The sequence below is a fragment of the Alosa pseudoharengus genome, unplaced genomic scaffold, assembly GCF_046254945.1.
Source record: "Alosa pseudoharengus isolate Yale_2024_CS ecotype anadromous, Long Island Sound unplaced genomic scaffold, YU_APseudo_1.1 YU_APseudo_1.1_scf_17, whole genome shotgun sequence".
In the NCBI taxonomy this organism is placed as follows: Eukaryota; Metazoa; Chordata; class Actinopteri; order Clupeiformes; family Clupeidae; genus Alosa; species Alosa pseudoharengus.
The window spans coordinates 26,747,872-26,771,089 of NW_027468640.1; the positions used below are offsets into that span (position 1 = coordinate 26,747,872).

General features: G+C 43.5%; 2 protein-coding genes across 3 annotated transcripts in view; both read right to left on the bottom strand.

Moving 5' to 3' along the window:
- arhgap36 (Rho GTPase activating protein 36) overlaps positions 1–8,084 on the bottom strand; it is a 39,058-nt gene extending 30,974 nt beyond the window's left edge. Inside the window, exon 1 of the mRNA XM_076289131.1 lies at positions 7,610–8,084. Coding sequence (XP_076145246.1) covers positions 7,610–7,702 — 93 coding nt within the window. The 5' untranslated portion in view covers positions 7,703–8,084. The remainder of the gene's footprint in view (positions 1–7,609) is intronic.
- Positions 8,085–10,249: 2,165 nt separating this feature from the next.
- The window catches only part of nhsl2 (NHS-like 2), a 57,413-nt gene continuing 44,444 nt past the window's right edge, over positions 10,250–23,218 (bottom strand). For both annotated transcript variants that reach the window (XM_076289135.1, XM_076289136.1), the window contains exons 2-7: positions 22,154–22,306; positions 18,062–18,204; positions 17,380–17,566; positions 13,728–16,157; positions 13,390–13,531; positions 10,250–12,706 (exon numbers count right to left, since the gene is read on the bottom strand). In XM_076289135.1, coding sequence (XP_076145250.1) covers positions 12,388–12,706; positions 13,390–13,531; positions 13,728–16,157; positions 17,380–17,566; positions 18,062–18,204; positions 22,154–22,306 — 3,374 coding nt within the window. In that variant the 3' untranslated portion in view covers positions 10,250–12,387. The remainder of the gene's footprint in view (positions 12,707–13,389; positions 13,532–13,727; positions 16,158–17,379; positions 17,567–18,061; positions 18,205–22,153; positions 22,307–23,218) is intronic.

Genomic DNA, 23,218 nt, shown 5'->3' on the forward strand with positions numbered 1-23,218 from the left:
CAGTTTCATTCTCCTGACCTTTGACCCTGTGGCCAGGTCACACTTATCCTGTTTTGCCCATAGGACAGAAGAGCAGCTTTGATGACTGAATGATCCCCTGACCTGAACATGTATGATCAAAGCTGACTCAGTACGACAGGATGGAGATAAATCTAGCATGTGCAGTTTGAAAGTGTTAACAGCTACATTCTGCGCAAGAACATACTTCCTGGATGTGCACATGTTGGCCTACTATAACCCCACATATCTCAGTTGATGTTTTAGAAGTTGTGAAGACTGATGCAATCTATTCTACAAAATGTCCAAAAAGAACAGCCATGCCTTATATTATGAAGAACACCTTATATGTATATCTGAATGTGCTTAGTTAAAAGTTTTAGCAGATAGAAGTTGTCTTTTATTAGTCCAATTTTTTTTATGTTTAACATATTCCAAATGAATTTAATGACTGTTGTCCAAAAACATCAATCTCAGAGTAGAGGCGAGATATGGGTGGTAATATGAGCCGCACATGAATGCGTAAGCAGCAGCGGCGGGAGCCAGAGAGGCTCAACCGAATATCCAACCAAGATGTGGAATTCGGTTACTTCCCCTCCAAAAACACTCACTCAGTTCAGCAGCTCAACATTTGTATCCCCGCCGACGACACTGATATAAAACAAACTCCTTTGCTTTCAGATGTATATTTGGAATAATGTTAAACCTTTGCCACGCTCACAGTGTCCTGTTGCACATCTGCTGTAGAGGTCAACGACCGATCACTTTGACCTTGGCCGTGTTTTATTTTGAGACGGCAATTTCATTAAATTATCAGGCAACTTAAAGTGCTAAAGAGCCTCAACAATAAATAAACATCTTTAGGTAATAATGGGACGGTTATTTTCATAACAGTTGAGCATTTTATCATAAAAGCATCACATTTGGTAGAGAAATTCACAAAGGGGGTGTGATCAGATTTAGAATTGTAAGCAACTCGGATTTGGACCCTGGGGGCCAAGATGTCCATTTTTCAAAATGGCAGACAAATATGGATTTTAGGTGGACAAGGATAGAACAATATTTATCTTACCATAAATCAATCAAATAGGTCAAAAGAAACTTATTGATGTTACATTTAAGACTGTACTAGGAATATAATAGACTAGAGAGTAAGGATATTATCGGAAAACAAGTCCCGACAGGGCTAACAGGACCAGGTCTTGCTTCATCCTAAGGGGACATATTTTCTGATAATGACCGGTGGCCAATACATTATCCGGCTTATTATACGACTACTTACCAAACAAGAAAAGAAACTTCTCGACCCGTGAAAAGAAAACGACTTTTGTTATCGATATGTGGCTTCCACTGAGAAAACAAATAGTTCCCCACACAAATAGACTAACAGGCCCATGAACAACAACAGCAAAGGTTAAAATAGACTAAACACCAATAAGATGCAAACAGATGGAGAGTTGATCATTGACTGTTTCTGCTCATTGACTTTATCGCCCCCTACAGTCCCACATTTGCAGGTACAAGTGAGACAACTGAGATGTTTTTCCAAAAGTGTAAAATGATCAATGTTGATTGTGGTTGTCGAACATATTGAGTTTTGAATTTTCAGAAGTCAACTGGCCAACTGGTTCAAATAACAAAAAAACATGTCATCAGTGATACAACACTGAAAATGGACTTTTATCCTTACTTCTAAAAAACTGAAATAAATTATAGCATACATCCAAATAGGTCAGTATGGGTTTGTGATTGTAATTGCATATGTAAAGATATAATACAATAGTGTGAATTATGCAAGGTATTGTGGTATCCATGATGGGAACAATGTTATATAAGACCTAAAACTACCCAAAGTTGCAATGTAACTTTCAAAACAAAGAATGTGTACACAATTGTCTAAGTACTAAAGAATAATATGGAATATTATTATAAAAAGCTGCACTTGCCATAAATTAACTTTTGTATCAGATAATACAGCAGTCACAGTCTGTCATATTGGCAACAAATTGTGAGGTTTGAATTCTTGAATATTTATTGAATTTGAATTTGAATTGAGTCTTGCGCAAATGAGCAGTTTGTTTTCATTTCACGTTTAGAGGGAAAGGTTTAAGTATGAAAATCTCTAAATGGAAAAAATAATCTAACATAATCAACATAATTTCAGAACAACACAATACAAGATGAGTTGTGTAATAACAAAGCAAGACTGTCAGATGACAGGAAATGACAAGTAATTGATTTAGTCTCTTCTTTTTGCCATCATCACCTTATGCCTCCCCCCACTCCCTGAGGGGTGGCACAGGAAATGCCACTCATGAAAGCATCCACAGAGGATGCCATGCTTCTCCAAACAGGACATTCCCCACCCATCATCGTTGCCCTTCCGTTCCGCTCAGCCACCATAGAACCTTATCCAAACCACATCTTGTGCCATTGATATCCAGAAGGCCAGTCCAAGTTTGGGGAAACGTTGATAAGACCGCTCCAGAATGAACTATAGTAGCTTCCATAGTGTATCTATATTATGTAACTTTTGTATACTGTATATTGTCATTTGGCATTGCCTCTGTAGATCTCTGTTGCTCTGTACAATTGGAACAAACTTTCCCAATACCTATCTGCATTTAACCAACACATGGATAGCCAAATTACCAACTAGGTCCAACTGTATGTGCTGTAGATGCTATAAGGCGGAGCTCGTTGAAATGAAAAGCTTCGGTAATAATGATTGACTCTAAAGTATTTGTAGGCCCTTGGTTGAAGGTTTTTAACAGAAAATAATTAAAGTAGCCTGATTAAAAAACATAAATAGCAAAATAAATATCATAACCCCATTACCTTTCCCTTCGATTTATCTTTCAAACTCATTACAGGAGTATAGTGTGCCATGTGGTCTTAGGTATGCTCAGACCCCAGGTATGCCATGCACTATACCCGTTACAGTTTGCATACCAGGAGAAAGTGGGCGTGGACGATGCCATCACTTATCTTCTACACAGGACACATTCTCACCTAGACAAGGGGAAAAGTGCTGTGAGAATCATGTTCTTTGATTTCTCAAGTGCTTTTAACACCATCCAACCCCTCAGACTGGGAGACAAGCTCTTGCAGATGGGTGTGGACGCTCACCTGGTAACCTGGATTACAGATTCGTCAGACTGAAGAACTGTCTCTCTGACACTGTGATCAGCAGCACTGGAGCGCCACAGGGAACTGTGCTCTCTCCAGTCCTGTTCACCCTGTACACATCTGACTTCTGCTACAACACTGAGTCATGCCACATGCAGAAGTTTTCTGACGATACTGCAATTGTGGGGTGTATCAGGAACGGGCAGGAGGAGGAGTACAGGAGCCTGGTGGAGGACTTTGTGCAATGGTGCAGACTCAATCATCTCCAACTCAACATTTCAAAGACCAAGGAGATGGTGGTGGATTTCCGCAGGTCTAAGCCCACTCTGCTACCAGTCTCAATTGATGGGGTCAATGTCGAGGTGGTAAGCACCTACAAGTACCTGGGTCTCCACCTTGACAATAAACTGGACTGGTCAGCCAACACAGACGAACTCTACAAGAAAGGGCAGAGCAGGCTGTACATCCTGAGGAGGCTGCGCTCCTTCAATGTGTGCAGCAAGCTCCTCAGGATGTTCTACCAGTCTGTTGTTGCCAGCGTCCTCTTCTATGCAGTGGTATGTTGGGGAGGAAGCACAAAGAAGAAGGATGCTGGGCGACTTGACAGGCTGGTAAGGAAAGCTGGCTCTGTAGTGGGAGCTGAACTGGAGTGCATCACTTCAATATCTGACAAAAGGACCCTGAACAAACTGATCAACATCTTGGACAATGAGTGTCATCCACTCCACAACATTATTGTTAAGCAGAAGAGCCTGATCAGCTTCGCTCACTGCCTTGTACAACAGACAGACTGAGAAAGTCATTCGTCCCCAGGGCCATTGAACTGTTCAATGCTTCACTTAAGGGAAAAGGAGAAATAGACTTCTCTGCATAGTCTGTCTGCCTCTTCACCACCTCCATGTCTTGAACTGTCTGTCCACTAGCCACTTTTTACCACTGTCTTCTGCCTCACTGTTTGCGTGCTATATTAGCACACATGCACAACCCCTCCCTCCATGCCACAGCCGAACTGTGACCACACTTATACCTTCCTTAATATAGTTATATAGATATATAGACTTTATTCTTGCACTGTTGCACTGTTTGACTTACTCATTTGCACCATCACCATGACACTCATTCACACAGAGCATCTTACCTTACCTTACCTTATGCACAGAGAATCACAGGCTCAGTCCCTGCCTCAGTCATTGCAAGCGCATCTTGTTTGATTAATCACCCACTATGTGGATACTGTTTTTTTAGAATTGTGTTATTTAGTATAATTTGTATTTTAGTATATTTAGTATTTAGTATATATTTATCTTCTACTGTCCTTATTGCTTAGTTGTGTTTTTATATTATATACTTTTAATTACTTTCTGCTGTTAGTGAATGTGTGTGTGTGTGTTGACCTTGAATTTCCCCTGTGGATCAATAAAGTATCTATCTATCTATCTATCTATCTATCTATCTATCTATCTATCAATCTATCTATCTATCTAGTGTGGGGCTAACTAAAGACTAAATAAATAAAATATAAACTTTGGAGATGACATTATCACTACAAGTTATCCATTGCAAAAAACTTGCTCTAGCTTGAAATGCTTGAAATTTAAAATGTGTTCAAAATGTACACTCCATTTGAAATGTTTAGATAGAACCTCCAGCACATGCTGGCCTTGTACACCTTCTGCCACTGAATATATAACCGAATAATAACCGATTGAAGCTTATGCAAAGGTTACACAGCATTTGTAATACACTGATGACGTCTGAAGCGCTTTTGAGCCTCTCAGCTGTCTCAAAGTTAAAATTGTCCTCAGCGTAGCATCTGTCGCACTGGCCAGTGCTTGTGTCCGGTGGTCCAGATGCCTGGGAATAAAGCCATGTCACTCTCAAACAGTGCCGTAACCTCCAGTTCATTCTCACCCCTAAGCTGATCTGTTCTTTGAGGGTCAGCAGTGAGATTCTGGTGCACTGGCTCACATTCCATTCCTCAGATATGAAGACTCAGGAATGAAGGGGGAAACACTCACAAATTCTTTCCCTTCATTGCTGTATTAAGACCAATTAAAATCATAGTTATGGAAAATAGATCCGCTCATTGCAGCTGTAGGCAAGTCGAACACCCTGCATTGCTAGTCACTGAATGTCCCGTGATGGGACAAGAACCAGGGGGATCAAGGTGCTAGAAGATGTCGCTGAAAACCTCAATCTTCTGGATACTGCATTCATCTATTTAGAGGAAAGTGGAAGCTTAAGAAAACACATAAGGAACACATTTTGGTCCTCTGTATTTTCAAGGGAGAATTGAGAGGCTGTTTGTGGCATGTGTTAAAAGGCTTAGGAAACAGCTGTCTCTTATTGTCCTCAAACAATAATATATAGTAATAGTAATAGTCAAGTATAAAATAAGTGATTTTCTTATTTACTAAGAGAAATCTTCCCTTAATCTAGGATATCCGTTTTGTGTGGCTTCCGTGGGCCTGTGTGATACAAACATTATGCAACATCCTAATCCTATTGCCAATGTAGAGGTTTTTGTGATCTTGAGAGGTGCTATGATATAAGAAAATCCCATTACGTAAGGCAGATAAATCCTTCAACATACTCACTGTACTATATGCTGAGGGAACAAGAAGTTGTCAGCAAATTCACACCATGCTGATGTAAATGTTCCATATGCTGCTTGCTATAGTTAAAACTGTGTTGGTGGCACGATACCGGTATTTATAGTATAACATAGAAATATAAGTAAAGTTGCCCTCTCTTCTGCAATTGCATATAACAGTAGTCTCAGCTAAATATTTCTGTAGCATTTTTTGTGTATGACACAGGTTATGTGCAGCCCCATCTGCTAGGTTTCCCCTCTGATTTATGTCCACCAGGAGGTTTGAGAGATTGCTGGTTTCTTACTTTGTGGTTTTACCGTCATAACTCAATATATGAAATTCCCAGATGAGAATGAAGCAGAGAAATGCTTCATGTGTCATGCCAATTCCTGCACTTTACATTCATGGAAATATGAACAGCAAGTCTGCAGCTGTTGTTGTGCATGTCGGAAAGGAAAACACCGTCTTCATTTGATATAATGATGTATGTATAGGCTGTTTCCAGAACTAAAAGACAGAAGTTTTGGTGTCACACAAAATGTGTGTTCGCTGATTACACAAAACCTTGTCACTGAGTATGCACTCTAAAAACATCCTTGATGTATGGCAGTGATTAAACAGAGAAAAGATGTGTTTGTGTAGTGTACCCCACTCTTTGGTCTAATTACTGTTATAAACTGTTTGCATCTGGCCAGCATCATGTGCACACAAACAAGTAAATGGTGGTAATGAATCATTTATAAAGTTTCATCAAATCAACTTAAAATTAAATTAACCTAAATAAATAATTTCTCAGCTACAAAGACTTTTGAGCTCTGAATGTTGAAAAGCAGCAATAGATGACAGTTCTCACACCACACTGTAACTCTTGTTGCGTGACCCTAATGATGACCATGATGTAGGAATTACAGACTTTTTCTTGACTTCTCCAACTCTCCCATTCATATTCCTTTTCTTTTGGCATATGGCTGTCGTTAAATTTCACATCATCCAAAGACATTAGGCAATTGCTTATGCACCAGACAACATTACATAGACTTTCCAGTTGAGATATTTCTCTAAGGATTACCACAAATGCTGGTGAATTATTGGGAGTGTAAAAAATATTTATTCTCTTGGATGTGCACCTACCCACCTAATCCATCAAAGCGCATTAGCACTGAGGCCCCCTCAGCACTGGTTGTTGAATAGAGCCAATCCATTACACGCACTGCGCTTGTTTTTGTTCAGTACTCAGCAGCCAAATGGCTCTTCTTACTACTTTGGTAGAAAAAAAAATATTGAAAAAGGTTCCAGGTTCATTTTCTTTATCTACCATGAGGACTAAAGCTATCTCAGCTGGAAATGACTGGAAATTCTCCTTTCCATCACAGAATTCAGGTATTGTTATGCAATAAGAACTTAGTGCAAACAGAAATCTGAGATAAAGGCATGGTCTAAAGTCAAAAAAATACATCAGTGGGTTTTCAATGCAAGTGTGAAATGTAATAAGAAAATATTTGCTTTTCAAAGTATTTGTTGTGAGTGCTGAAATATGAGAATTTGTAGGTTCATGAAAGATTCACAAAGGCGCTTGAGTTTACTAAGTAATTACATTTCTGTGGCTAAAAGTGACCCATTCACTGACAGTGCAGGTATCCCCCTCTACAATATTCATGGTACACTTACAGCATATTACCAAGCAAGGACCCCATACTGAACTATGATGTTGGATATATAATTTGAGCCAGTGCTTTAAAATGACCACATTGATCTTAAATTTAAATAACAAACAGCTATAAACATACATAAAGTCAAGACTCTTAAGATTACCAAGCATCTGTCACATACTATGGAGTTTAGAATGGTCTTGGATGATTGATAGAGTATGAGATGATTGCAGAACTTACCACATAGTAGAACTGCATGTCCTGACGGACTGGATTTTCCATCTGCATCACTCTAGACGGGGGTCCATCCGATCCCACGTAGAATAAAACCATAACAGAGCAAACGTTGCTTTTTCTCTCTCTTCCTCAGTTTGGCCTCTCTTGCACTTGTTGTCAGCTCCCAGGATCTGAGCTCTTAAGCGCGAGATCAAGATCCACCTTTACTTCCTTCCTGGTACCACTTTCATTCTGCGTTTCTCTGTATATTTAAACATGAGAGTCCCATTCGTTGAGAGCAGAGAGCGGAGAGCTGCATGTGTTTTGGCTCTCACAGGTCACTGTTGTTCCTCTGGCTTGATGTTGAGCACTTCCTGGAGCGACTGGTGCATGTGCAAATGTATGAGTGTGTGTGTGTGTGTGTGTGTCTGTTTGTGTGTGTGAGTCCTGATAAAAGCCAGTGTCTTGCTGCTGCAGCAGCACCAGTGGAGCACGCTCAGTGCAGTCTGTCAGCCACAGGAAATGTGCCCGTGGCGACTGGGAGCCTACCATGCGAGATCAGAGATCCCGCCTCTAACGTACGGATCAGGCAAATAGCACTCTCATCTGCCTCTCTGCAACTGTTTTAAATACAGTCTTCATTTCTTCCTTCTCCATAGATTTATAGATCAGTATCCTTATTTATGTGTTGTTCACTTTGGACGTCCACTATGTATCATCGTTGAGTGCAGTAGCCATTACATTGTGTATCAAGTTAAGCAGGGCCATAAGTGGCCTCAGCTGGGATTGTTTGACCTTTAAGCTTGACCCTCCAGGTGAAGGTCAGAGATAATCCTTACACTATGGTAACAAATTATGTTCTCATAATCCTCAGAACACAGCAGGTGGTTTTAGGAGTGATTTCCATGGTTTAAGGGAGAAACTTCTTTTTTGGCAAAAACTAATATGTGAGGTGGGTTTGCCACAGTACTCTGTAGTACCTCACTGACTGCACAAACTCAACACATTCAAGTGCATCGTTTGTCCAAGAGGGTGCAGTATTGGTCCATAATTCACTACAAGGGATGCTCTTACATAAGTTTGTTTTGGAATAAATAATGGGTTGTTACGACTTCCTCTTATATTTGTTCTTTTTTTTCTCAGGGCCTTTTGAACTTCAGGAGCACTTCAGGAAAATCAAGTGTTATTACAAATGAAACCTTTTTTCTCTCGTTGCTTTTTCTAATCTCCCTTTTCTTACTTTTTGAAGCCCCTGCATCTTTCAGTCATTTGTGCAAGGTTTTACCGCATTTCATTACATGCACTGACAGTTAAATGAATGGTATAGTGAAGAAGTGATCAGTGTTTAAAGCAAGAAAAATGACTGTAAAGAAAGACATTACACAAGAAAAATAATTTATTTTATATCTTTATACATTAGCAAGGCATAGCTGCTTTTATATCTCACAGCTACATTTTCCTTACTGTTTTGTTGACAGATATTTAATAACATGTTGAGTTTTTAAATATGTTCTTCCAATGATAAAAATAACAAAAATATAATTCCCAGTTAATATCTCACTAACCCACCCTCCTTGCTGCATGTCTACACATAGGGGTAAAGATTATTTTTTCTATAAAGCTTATCTGTTTTGGCAGATTTGTTAGGACATTGCACAGCAAGAGAGCACTTTGTGCTATTCCACCTCTGAAGTACAATTCTATTTCTGTGTTAAATTCTTCTCTATAGATTCGGTCAAGTGGCCCTCACTGTAACATCTGCTATATACATGCTATATTTGCGGCTGTCATAGAATTCTGTATTTTAGAATGTTCATGATAGCTTCACAACAATCACATAATCATTTAAAAAGCTTTCATCCTTCTTTGATTCAGAGGTTGCAGAAGGTTCATAAAGCATTTTCATTTCTTCTTCCTCCGCACGTCTTTTGTCTCATCCCCCTCTTTTACTCCTCTCCTCTCCTTCTTAGCCTTTCCTGTGTGCTACACGCATGCGGGACAACAGTCCCATTGGGAATTATAAATCACTTTTAAATGCATCCCCGCGAGTCTCATCTAAGAACACAGAGGGAGGTGAAGGGCCAGGCAAAGAGAGGGAACAAATGAAAGAGTAACAGACAAGGCTGGCAAACCCAGACAAGGTCCTCTCACGTCAATACACTCATGTTTCATGGAAACACAGCTTGTTTAAAAAGCCTCTGTACCATTATATGTTCTCCCCCTCCGATTCTGAAAAACACAATACTATGATTAATCAGGCAGGTCCCTATGTCATAATAATTATAAAGTTTACTAACACAAAATATTATTTGAAATGCCACTGCTGGCCTACTGGGACCGTGGTCTGCACAAGAATATGATTAACAATATTTTAAGCATTTCTTTCCCTATCAAGGAACGATGTTTGGCTTCTTGTAGAGCACAAACTTACTGTTTCTTCCACTCCCTCTCTCTTCATCCCTCTCTCACGTTCTTTCTGTTTCTCTCCCATTTCCTGTTTCTTCTGTGCCTTCCTTCATGTACCCATGAACGTGTTGTTGACAGTAAAAGATTGTAGCACAGAGTTCACAATAGCAGTTATTTGAGAGTAGTTATCATTAAAAGAGACTCAGCAGACTCCTACGGAAGTGCAATACCAAGGCATTTCAAACACAGGGCTTCATGCCAGATCACAAGGCAAACAAACACTGTGTGCCAGCTTTTTTTTTGTAATTTTCTAAACAATTAAAACAAACTTCACAGAATTGAGATCAATTACATCTTTGTTTCTTTCTTCTAGTCCTCTTTTTTCTTGAATATTTGAAAAGGAAAGTCAAGGCTTTCCTAATACTGTGAGTTTCCTTTTTTGTCATGGTATTACAGTAACAGTCAAATAATTTTCTGTGGACGCTTCATCTCTTAGACACTAGATGGCGCTCTGACTCAATAGCACCAGGATTCTGTCTTCTTCTGAGTCAAAGAGTCGAAGCAGTTCATTGACAGAATCACACTTCAGCATGGAGGGGTGCGAAATCTCAACAAACAGATTGCAAGTACCGGTCAACAACATATAAGAATGGTGAGACCAGTAAGCTACATGTCTAATCATTTTGCTTCAAGCAATAATCTGCGTTTAGTGTGAGAGATGGCAGTTATAAGTGAAGACACATATAACTCTCTGAGAAATTAAAAAACCATGTTCTCCATCCAGCTCCTATAGGGTAACTCTGCTCTTCTGACCTGACCAGGGGCCATTGGTAACACTCTTGATTTGTTGGAGACACCTGATGGAGCTACATCAATAGCATTATGATTACACTGACAGCAATCAGGTGTGTGCTTAAAGATTGACAAGAACTATTTTCCATGCAAAGGGGTTCAAGGAGCAGGATCCAGACCCCCTGTCCTAAACCCATCCGTAGTTCTGATTCAGAGTCTGATTGGTGCATTTTTCTGTAAGCAAGAATACTCAACAAATAAAGCAATGAATCTCTAGAGCCGATATCTGGGTGCAACAATGAGTTATGATAGCACCTTTGGAGGGAGGCTTAAAAGAAGAGAGGAAGGGGAAAGAAACTCAAAGCTTAAGCTGACTGTTCAGGGCCAACCTTGCTTGTCCTCCTGGTTTCTCTGTGTGTTCAATTGTATGCTCTCTATTTTTAGAGACCTGGCACACTTGGACCTATCACCATATTGGGTCTCCTGAGATTTGCGAAACCCCTGAGTGAGTCACCCCTCAGACAGCCTTTGGACCGTCTCAGCGTCCAAACAAGGAAAACCCATTTCCTACCCACTCTCCAGCCGGAACCTGTTTCCATCTAGCCCTGATTAACCTTTCTTGGTCCACTGTTTGAAGTGTTGGCATGGCAGTTCAGTCACAGTTTTGACAGTTCAGATAAAAGTTTGGGCTTCTCCTTGTTAGTGTGTTCAGTCACAGAAGTTCACACGAGTACTGAATTGCCATTGTTTGGCAGTATGGGAAAGATCCATTTGTTATCAGGTTATCAGGTGTTGCATATTGTGTTGGAGTGCTTTAATCCGGAGAATGTGAAGATTCCTTCCATAGGCAGTTTCCATTGGCCACAAAACGCACAATTACACACAATCATTTTGTGTCTCTTAGATTAAACAGATCTGTAGATAAGTTAATGAATGTATGTATAGCTTTATACAGATTAACTGATATCCAAAAAGATGTGTATATGGCATTTTCTTTTAGTCTGACAAAATAATAGATATCTGTTCTGTATTTCCTTTGACTGAGAAAAGTGCTTTATCTTAAGGGGTTTTGGGGTGTTGCATCCTCGCACACTTAATGGAATGTGTGTGAAAACTTGCTTGAATTTTGTGTGAGATGCATAATCCATTTTTCAAGCAAAAAATCTCTTCCTCTCATTTTCTTCTGTCCTGCAGGCACAACATTGATTCATTTGATTTTGGCCACTTAGGGCAATTTTGGTCTTTAAAGTGTATAGTTTAGTACCCAAATATTACCACGGCAGATGTTTTCAGTTCCATTTAAAAAAGACTTTTGCATGACTTGCTGTGTACATTCTCAAGAGAATCAGAGGGTGACTAGTCGATTTCAAAAATCCTCCATCAAATAGAAGATCCATCTACTGGGTAAATGACAAAATCTCCACCACTACCGAAAACATTAGCCAGTGAAATGGTGAAATCAAAATAAGCAGTGAGCACTTGTGTTTCATATGAGCATCCAGACTTTGTGGGTTCCTAATAAATTGTTCTTTTTTCGCCTGGTCGAGCGGAACAAGAGGACACACCTTCAGAATTCAGACTCAGAGCTTACAGCAGGTTGCCCTTCAGTCTTCGAGTGGTTTGGACGGATTGGTCACTGTTGAGTCTGGGTCAGGCTGGGAGAACTCTGTGACGCGGCGTGCCAGCGGGTTTGTGCTCTTGAGAAGCTCCATGGCGGAGACGCGAGTTCCACTGCTGGACTTGCTGCCCTTCTTCTGCAGCAGAGCCATGAAGTTCTCGTTCCTCAGACTGGACCTTGGTGTGCTGCCCAGAGTTAGAGTCCGCAGATGGTCGCTGCTGTTGCTCTTCACTGGAGAGATGAGACTCTGCCGACTGCCAAAGGAGTCCACTGGTTCTTTGCGGCCAAGAACCTTTCGCTTGGACCTGAATGAAAACGATAAATTGTTAGTGCTGTTCTTATTAATGGGCTTTGGCGTCACTACTGTATATGAATGCATGTCCATACTCATGTCACGTCCACATGGTCAACACCAGGGGGCACAAGAGAGCTCACAACACTCTACTCGCCCCATGCCCTCCCATGGGCTTTTGTGAGTATGTTACTTTGCAGTTTGACTTGGACAGCTGCCTTTTGATCTGTAATGTGAATGTTTACTTAAAGAAAGGCTGTGATCACTTGATTGGGACTATTTTCACTTTTTTCTAGGGGAATTAAGAACCGTTTCTTTACATTTGTCACACAATCTTTGTGAGGACTGGAATTCCTTTTTTGTGCTGGACAAACTTCCCAAAGAACACTGTTTGGATTCTGACCTTTTGCATTACAGTTTATTGGCTCTTGTGTTCTTTCCTGTTTGTAAATAATTGAGAACTCTTTGGTTTTCAGAGTATATTTTGAACCGTGTTTTGATTAAGAGCTATCACTGTGGATCTTCGTCCTGAAGCCTTGCCACAGCCTTTGCCTTTGTTGAACTTTGAACAAATTAAACTCTACTTTGAACTTTATCCGTTGTCTGCAAGTGCACCTCCCGTCTGAGTTGTGGCACATATACATCACAAGTGTAGAAGCTTGTGGCTACATGTCTGTAATCAGTTGTGTGCCGTACCGGTGAATGATGGTGAAGAGGTCCTCGGTGGTGTGAGTTGTGGGAGTGGGAGTTAAAACATCATCTTCTGTCTCCTCAGTTATGTGTAGCTCATTCTTATCTCCAATGGAGCTGTTTGCCTCCATAGGGCTTTCTGGGACTTCTGGGGAAAAATAGACATAAATTAGCCAACACCGATGATGTTAAATAAGTAAATAACATTCACTAGTATCTGAATAAAACAGACGCACACATTACTTTACTTTACTAGCACTTTACAAGAAAAGCACATAGTTCATCTGTAATGGGCAGTTCAACACTCCAGCTCTTTGACGGTACTGTATTAAACTTAAACAAACCTGTCACTGTTCCAGCAGCCAGTGTTAGTACATCTGATGGAGGAGTGGAATCCTTTGGAGTGTCAGCCTCAACTACTGGGTTCTCAACTTGATGGACCTCCTCGGGTTCGGACACCGGCTCCAGCGCACTGACTGGACATTCTGAATCGCTGTTGGAGGGAAGAAGCTGCTGGCTCGCAATTCCGTTGGTTTGCGTGGAAGACGGGGACGGCAGCAGAAGGACGCTGGGCTTTTTGGGCACGGGCGGGGGCACCTTAGGCCGCCGCTTATCTAGCTCAGCTAAGCACGAGATGGTCATGTGGCTGGGAAGGGTCTTGCTCCTGTCCTCTTTCTCGGGGCTACTGGGGGAAGGCGGACCCTCCTCTTCCTCAATGGGGATGCCGTGCTCCAGATCCAGCTCAGGCAGTAGAGCCGGGAGATAGGACTGGGACTGGTGCTCCTGGTTTGCGCTGGGCAACGGGCTTACGGGGGACTGAGGTGGCCTCTTGGGTTTGGGCTTCCTGACCACCATGTAGATGTTCCCCACGGGCATGGGCCGGTCCACTGGAGATGCTGGAGGGGACTCGGGCGCCAACGGGGAGGACGAGGGGGATTTGAACATCAGGTTGATCGGGCGTTTGGGCAGTGGCGGTTTCATCGCCACGGGGGGTTTGGGCGGTTTGGGGTCAGGAGTGCAGGGGGGACTAAGGTCACGCCCTTGCTCCTCCTCGATGATGTCCGAGGCTCCGTCGGGGCTGTCCTCGAGCTCCGATCGGCTAACGGAGCGTAGTCGAATGTTGCGTAACTCCGTCTGGGTGACCACGGGCAGCGTGGACTGACTCGGGCTCAGTTTGCCCGGCTTGCTGGCCGCGGAGGTGTCCGAGTGACGGCGGCCAGCTTTGGGTTTGGGCTTGACGGACGACAGGTCCAGCTGGGCGCTGGGCAGCTCAAAGGACAGACGAGACCGAGCGGTCTTTTCTCGTGGCGAGGTGGCCGGGAGCGAGGACTTCCTCTCTGGGATTTTGGGACGCATCTTGCAGCCCATGAAAGAGGGCCCCGTATTGAGAGCGGACGGCATCGTTGGAGTCGGAGTGTCAGACTGACTCGAGTAGCCACTGGACGGGGACATGAGCCCAGGGGGCTTAAATGGCGAAACTTTCACCTCAGCTTCGATGGAGAGTTGGGACGGGGACGTCGCACGGGACGTGGAGTGGGAATCAAGTGACTCGGAGCTGCCTTGTACCTTCATGCACTCTATGACTGTAGTGCCCGTTGCTGTGCTGGAACCGGACAGCGAGTGGTATGCGTCGTTGTTGTTGGCCTTCCACTCGTTTAGTGGCCAGTGTGCGGGCAGTGCCAGCTCCCGTTCCTGCTCCGGGATGCCCTCGCGCGGAGAGGCGTCCGGTTCAGAGTAGCCCCGCGCAGGGTCGAGCGCCACGTCCGGCTTCATCTTGACCGCCATGAGGAACTCCGGGTGGAAGGACTCCTGGAGATGGTGCTCCCTGGGGATGTGGAGGCTCTTGGGCCGGCCGTCGCGGAAATGGCTCTCCCTGCCTCCGGCGGCGGCGTTGCTCAGGTTCTTCATCAGGGAAACGCTGCGCACGGGTGGGGGCGGTTTCTTTTTGGGCTTCTTCAGGGAGATGCTACGGGAGCGTGTCCGCAAACGGCCATCGGGGACCAGGTCTGGGGCCATAGTCACGGACATGTTGTCCGTGCTCGCGCTGTCCTCTGAGCTGCCGCTGGGGTAGTGGAGGGCGTAGGTCTCTCCTTCATGGGCTGTTGGACCTGCCACCTGTGCTGGATAGTACATATTGTCTGCTGAGCAGAAGGATCCGGAATCTGTCGGTGTAGACAGGGAGCGCTCTCGAAACTTGAAAGCGTTCGAGCGCATTGACCTTTTGTCCTGGTCGACGTGTCCGTAGCCGTTTCCTGGAGCGACCGCGACCGCCCCCTCCGTCTCGTGCCGTCTCGCCAGCCCGTGGCAGCCCGAATGCCCCCGCTGATGTGCGGAGGGCTCGTTGATGGAGGCGAAGGAGCTGGAATGAGAACTCGAGCTCACGGACAGGCCTGAGTAGGTCTGGGAGGGACATGGCAATCCTCCTCCTCCACCTCCACCTACTCCCCCAATGCTACCTGTTTTGGAAGGGGACTGCTTGGCCATAGAGCCAGGTGCTAGGGCATAGTTATAGGAGTCGCTCCAGGCTGGGGAGAAGGTGGAGCCCTTGGGTCCGTTCCAGGAGGTGCTGGGGCACATGAGGGTGGCCTGGTCCATCATGCCAGGGGGCGCCTTGGGGGAAGGGGGCACACTGTGCTCCAGGTCACTCTGGGTCTTCCTCAGGGCCAGCTGGTGCTCCTCTGAGACCTCCGTGCTGGGCTGCAGGGACCGTGGCTGGGAGGAATCCGGAGAGCAGGCACCCTGGATCAGGTCAACACCCAGAATCTTGCCATCACCTGTAATCCCACATGTAATACATGAATATAGCAGCTCATTTCACCAAAGGACACATTCGAAAAGACAACAGAGAAAGCCTTCTTGTATGCCTTGCAAAGTAAGCTTGGAGACTCCATACTGTCACACCTCCTTTGGATCAAGAGGCAATATTTATATAAAAAAAAACTCTCAATTGAGCCAGATTTACTGTAGATACATTTAGACATCTAAAGAACCACATAAAGGCCTCTTCAGTTTAAACAATACACAACAGCTCTTTACCGCTGTTGTCACGATGTGACCCTGAATGAGGTCTGCAATGAGGTCTACAGTATATCCATCCACGTAATCCATGGAAGGCCAGACAAACAAGTCCCTAAGGATGATGATCTTGTCTACATGTATAATATATATAAGTTCAAGGTCTGGGCATGAAAAGAAAGAGCTTTTTTAGGTTACCAGAGGTATTATATACAATGGCTGCTGTTTGATGTATATGGTTGAACAAAAAGATCAGAATTTTCAAGATTGTGGTCTGAATTGGTTTGGCAAATGATCGGTTTTTAGCTTACTAGATGCATACCTCAGTAAATGATGAAACTACTTAGACCGCAGTAAATATAAAGATATTCTGCAGGTGTTTGAAGAGTAGACAGTTGGCACACAGTATTCACTAGACTGTAACCATCCACACTGGAGGTACCTCAAGGGAAATGTAACACCCTTTTGCTTGTTTTTTATTGTCGTTTCGTTCACCCTGCCAATGCTAGCACATCTGTCATGCTTTCATGTTAAGATTCTGAGAATACGCCCAAAGAGGCTTGTCACATCAGACTGTGTGCCAGCTTCATTCATGAAAAATTCCCTCGCTCTCTCTCTCTCTTTTTTTCCCCTCATGCCTGTCAGTCCTCTGACCAAGACAAGGGAAGAACTGGAAGTTGCCATGGCAACAGCTACCTGTTCGTTATTGTTGGCATGCTGGGTACAGAGTGGCACCTCTCAGGGAATCAGCCCCCCCCCCCCCCATTTTTTAGTTAATGTTTTGCAAGTTATTTGGACTGTTCAAAGATGAACAGAAGACACAAATGTAACAAAACTGAAGTGAACAGAGTGAATATCGGAAGACTGTGATGATGAAGATGCTTATTAATGGGTTTCAAAGAAACTAACAGTAAGGGCAATTGTGTATGTGTGGACTACAACTAATCCTGAAAAGAAAGAAGTGTCTTTATTTTGCGTCACCTGATACATCGATGGGCACAAGCTGTGTGGGAGTGTTGCGGCCCAGGCGCCAGCGGGGTTTCTCAGCCACGGGGGGACCCAGCGAGGCACTCCAGCCCAGCAGGGGGTGCTCTGACCCACAGGTGGGATCTCGGGCATGAAACCCTAACGCCTCCGCCTCATCCTCACTGACCTGCTTATTCGCTGGCTGGTTAAGCAGACACACACACGCACACACACGCACACACATGCACGGACACACACATACACACACACACACACACACACACACAAACATGTGCACGCGCACACACACACACACACACACACACACACACACACACACACACACACACACACACACACACACACACACACACACACACAGAGTTATCAGTTATAGGCTTCATCATCATAATACTACTAATAACTCAACATAACACTACTGAACAGACAGAAACAATGCAAATAGGTGCACTTCAGATTCAAATGGTAATTCAGCTGTTTTTAACAACACACCGTTTGCAGAGTTAAAACACACTGTAGCTGATTTGATGTTGGCTTGTGATGTGAGAACTTGGGTGAAAGAATAAACAAAAGGATAGAAAATATGAATTAACAATGTGAAAAGTCTTTCCTGCAAGACTCATAGCAAGTTCCATTGATAAGGTGCACGGGTGGAGAAAGAAAATCAGAAAGTTACCAGGAAGATGAACTCCGGCCTCTTGTTGCTGAGTGCGCCAGGAGATCGGCTGAGCGTTGTAGAGGTGTCCTCGGAGCTTTGAGAGGAGGGGTGGCGGAACGTCTGTCCAGTCACTCTGTTGTCATACAGCTGCTCCTCAAAGTCTGCCCAACCCACAAAACACAACAATGCATTTGATGAACAACAAGAGCCTCTGTGAGAGCAATGCAAACACGACTGTAGCTTTGATCTGCTCTCTTTCACTCTCTGTCTCTTTCTCCTTCTCTCACTCCCTCTCTGTGGGACGTACCCTGAGGTCCTGGCAAACAGTGTTATTGCTATTCCCATTCCAGAGCAGCTCTTTCTAAACCCCCATCCCACACCCTGCAGCCATTCCCCAGACCCCCACACTTATCCCCTCCTTTTACCCCTCCCATTCTGAAACTCGCCCCTCCTCTCAATCCCACATACCCCATTCTCCCACTCTCCCACCAAGCCGTAGTTCTATAGAGTGGGGGTGGGCGGGGGGGGGGGACTTGCTCTATGGCAAAACAAGGATGTCTCCCTCCCAGACTTGGGTTGCTTAGCAATGGTGGGTGTTCTGAAGGGGGAAAAAAAAGTGGAATGCTACTTGAGTTAACAATAGCCTCAAGCAGAGTCTCCAGGTTGCCCAGAGGGGGCAGGCTATACACATTGTTTTCTTTTTCACCAAGCTCCTGCAGTATGGAGGACGGAGTTTTTTTAGAATGTTCACAGCTGGTGGGTTATAGATTAGAAGAGGATGATGCACAATCCCTCCGTGACCTTCCTCCATATCCGCCTTCAAAACTGATCTCAACACTCACCTCTTTAGGGGCTTCTCTAGATATTCAACCAATGATGCCTTAATGATGTCAAACAAACAGTTGTCCCCTATATTGTCACAGTGTTGTATGTGTCTGTTGTCTGAGTATTTCAATATCTTGCCTCTATATACGCTTGCATTCTACAATATACACTGATTAATAATAATTTTAGTTGTTTTATAAGTAAATTCAAAAACTCAATTTCTTTTGAATTGAGTAAGCATTACCAGCCAGAATTAGAAGTATGCTTTGAAACTGACAAATACTTCATTTCATATAGCAATCAGACTCTTAAAAGACTGCATGATAAAAAGACTGTTGGTGTTATAAGTGCTCCTACAGAATGTTGGTCTATTAGTTTGCCTCTTTGGAGGGGCAACGGCTGTTTTGAAAGACATAGCATCTCTCCTCACCCCAAGGCAAGACATTCCACACCAGGCCCCCCATAATCCACTTTTAATGGGTCCATCTGCACCGTTCATAGGTAACTTTCTCCTCTATCTAAAAACAGTTTGCTTCCAAAAAGACCTATTATACACAACTGTTAACATAGTACACAAACATGTCTCTAAACTGCACTGAAGAGAAAACAAAATCCATCTACTGGCATCTGATGATACACTCTGTTTAACACAAAAATGTTTTCAAACACAAAGTCAACACACAAAATATTACACCAATTTTCTCAGTCCCATTTCAATCCCACATATTTATTTTCTGTACAGAATTGTGAGTAGTCTGCATTTTTGAACTTACCACAGGGATGCACTAGAGACAGAGGCAAGAGGTCAGCAGGAGACTGAGACGGGAAGTTCTGAAGGTATGCGAGGCACACCTTCCACCCTCCCCCTTCACTGTCCTCGCCTGGGCCTATCAGCTGATCACTAATTGGAGACAAACATCTCCTGTCCCAAACAACCAATCAGTGCTGCCTCTTGACCAATCAGCCAATCGTTTGTCCTGTCTAGACAGGCAGGCCTTGTCATCAGGCATGCACCCAAGTGTTCATAAATCCACCGTGCCTATGAAAACAGCAAATCCACTGAATGCATAACCAGATGAGGCTCCAAGCCCCCTTCATAGGAAAATGGGTCACTCTCTCTTGTGTCTCTGGCTAAGGAACGAGGGGAGGGGGCTGGGGGGGTACAATGCCTCTTTCTTGTCCATTGAGGTCATTTGATTGTGCTTGTTTCATCTTATTTGTCTTCCATTCCATTTTTTCCCTTCATCATTGAACATTTACAATTTGTAGCCATTCAGGGACGTGGGCTTGTAGGGCACCCATGTTCTTTTGTTTACTGGCAGGTCAGGTTATCTGGCTACGCTTAGAGAATGAGTTAACCTGAATGAATTCTTGACCAGGTCCATTTGGACAGCCCCATGCTTCAATGGTCTGCAGAGCCCAAGGCCTCTAGTGCAACACCAGGTTAGCTTAAAGCCACAGTGCCTTTTATTAAGAGGTCATCAGAACAAGTATAACACTGGTTTTAAAATGTGCACAGACACATTATGCACTGAAGGAAAGGAGAGCAGCAAAGCCGATTGTTTAGTTGCTTTGGTGGGAAACCGGGGTCTTGCATTTTGTTTCCTGTTATCTGTTATGTCTTTGTTTTCTGTTATATACGATGAAAATAGAGAAGCAAAGATATCGGGAGACGAAAATAAATGTAAAAAAAGATATAAAAATAAAAAAATGCAAAAACTTAAGAAACTTAAAATCAAACAAACAAATCAAAATTTTAGACATGGTAGAGGCATACAGTATCTAACTCTTTTCACTATAAATGGACATGCACATATATTCACGCTTCCTTATGGCATGTTCCAGATGCTAATTATGGTTTACAGGTTGGTTGCTTTCACTCAAAGGTTTACACCAGCTGTCAGACAGGTTGGGACCAACATCTGAGACCCTGAAATATACTGTATGCATGGAAAAATATTAAGTAACCATTTTCTACAGATAGAAACAGATTACCAGACAATTTCTTGTACATCAGGTCTAGAGTATTAGTATTTAATATAAATAAAATGCAATATTCAAGAAAACACAACCTCTAAGATCAGAAAAAGACTAAAGCTGCACTTAAACGTAAGAACCTTAAAACCCAAATAAATATATGAAATGTTTATACTAAATCAATGTTAATGGATGGCAACTATTAACAAAAACAAATATATTCCCTAAATTCTAGTAAATATGAATTGTAATGAAAATATAAATTGTTCTTCACTGATGAAGAGGAACAGGAGATGAGGAATTTGCAGATATACACACAAGCATACTCGGCTACTGGTCTGAATCCGGCGGACACATAGACCACCTAGTATAACTGAGTGGCATCTCCATAACAGTACACACTGTTCATGCTGAGCGCCAAGGGCTTGTGGATGGCTGTACATTATGTAGTACACAGTATGTGTAGCTATCGATACATACAGTACAAAACAGCCAACACATCCAAAAATAAACACAAACACTAGAACACAAACACAAGCTGGGCACAGTATCTCATTCTGTATGCATCAGTCAACATCATCAATCAGGAGTGTAGAACACAAGCAAACCGGAAGGGAAGGGATAGAGAAGGAGCAGGCAACGGCAGAGAGACCAGCAGGAGGAGAGAGGAGGGAAGAGGAGAATTAGAGTCTCTGCATGCACACACACACACACACACACTCACACACACACACACACACACACACATACACACACACACACACACACACACTGGGCATCTGCATCGATGCATTCATTTGATCGCATAGAGAGAGGCAGAGCAGCGGCGGAGGAGAGGAGAGGAGTCTGGGTGTCTTCCGCAAATCACAATAAATCTAATAGATCACAGGCAAGGGTAAGCACGAGGGTGAATGAGTCAGAGAGAGAGAGGGAGAGAGAGAGAGTGAGAGGGAGGGAGAGAGGGAGAGAGAGAGAGGGGAAAAGAGAGGTGGTGACAGATCATGGATTAAAAACAGAGTAAAATCCACTGGAAGGGGAGGAGTACAAACACGACTTCTCACAGGCAAGATGCAGCATGGGAGGGGACACGCATGCATACACAGACATAGCACATATCAACAACACACACACACACACACACACAGACACAAACACACACACTCACTGAGCCACTGCTCTGTACAAGGAGGATAAGGAGACACACCAAGCTAGAGAAAATCTGCTTTCCCTCCCCAGCGATACCCTGAGCATCCCTAGCTGTCACCGTCCCCATCCGAACGGTTCCATTCCCCGGGCAGCCTCCCTTACCTTGCAGCAGGCTCTGCAGGTTGAGCTGAGCTTCCTGATGCAGCTCCTGCACACACTCCGGCCTACTCCACGAGCCGAACACATTCACATGCTGTTGCCATGACGATTGGAAGTGGGCCGTTCGCTTGCTCTCCGAGTCCAAGTTGGTGTTGGCTGGTAGGAAGGAAGAGAGGCAAAGAGGGAGGGGAGAGGGAGGAGAGAGGGAGGAGAGAGGGAGGAGATGGAGAGATGCAAAAAAGGAGAGAATGGGAGAGAACAAGATAAATGGAGTGAGCAGGGAGGGAGATACATCGTACGCAAATAAAAATGGATGACATTTACATGGTTAATATACCCAGAGATGTCAGAAAGCTAACGAGCAATGCCAGAGGAAGTGATTTCTAGCAAGCAAATCAAGCAGTGGCGAGACCGTAATCGTTACGACAATTAATTCATTAGCGCTCTGATGTGTTTGTGTGCTTAGGCAGCAAGACAGATCAAAGCAAAAATTCAGTTGGCTCTGCAGATGCAGTAAACATTCTAAAATGTAGTAGTAAATTCAAGTAGTATAAATTTGCTTTTTGTTTTTCCATCATCACATGAATGAATGTTTTTCTCTTAAGAGGGCTGTGTGTAATTTTGTCTTAAGTATGGGCTCATAGACATGGCGAGGGGTTCGGAGCCAGAGTCACAATTACAGTGTTCCACCAATACTCCTGTGGAGAGAACAGCAGTCATGAGAATTCATCACTCCCTCTGTTTCTCAAAAAAAAAAAATCAGGCTTACATTATTCACAAAAATTAAAAAAGAGTCCAAGTTCTAAGTCCCTATTTCTGATTGAAAAATAGATAGAATGACAGAGGTGCAACACAGTGACGTTATGTTATATTGGTGCCAATGCTAGGGACTACAGTATGATCCCTTAGGAGAGCTTTTATAAAATAAAAAAGCAACGAAAAGGTTTGAAAACAAAAATGACGAATCTCTACCATGCCCATATGCCTCCGTATCTTGTAGGCACAAACAATTTCACCAAGTCGAAGAGCAGAGGACAGAAGGACAGAAGAGAGTGAGACGGGGAAGTG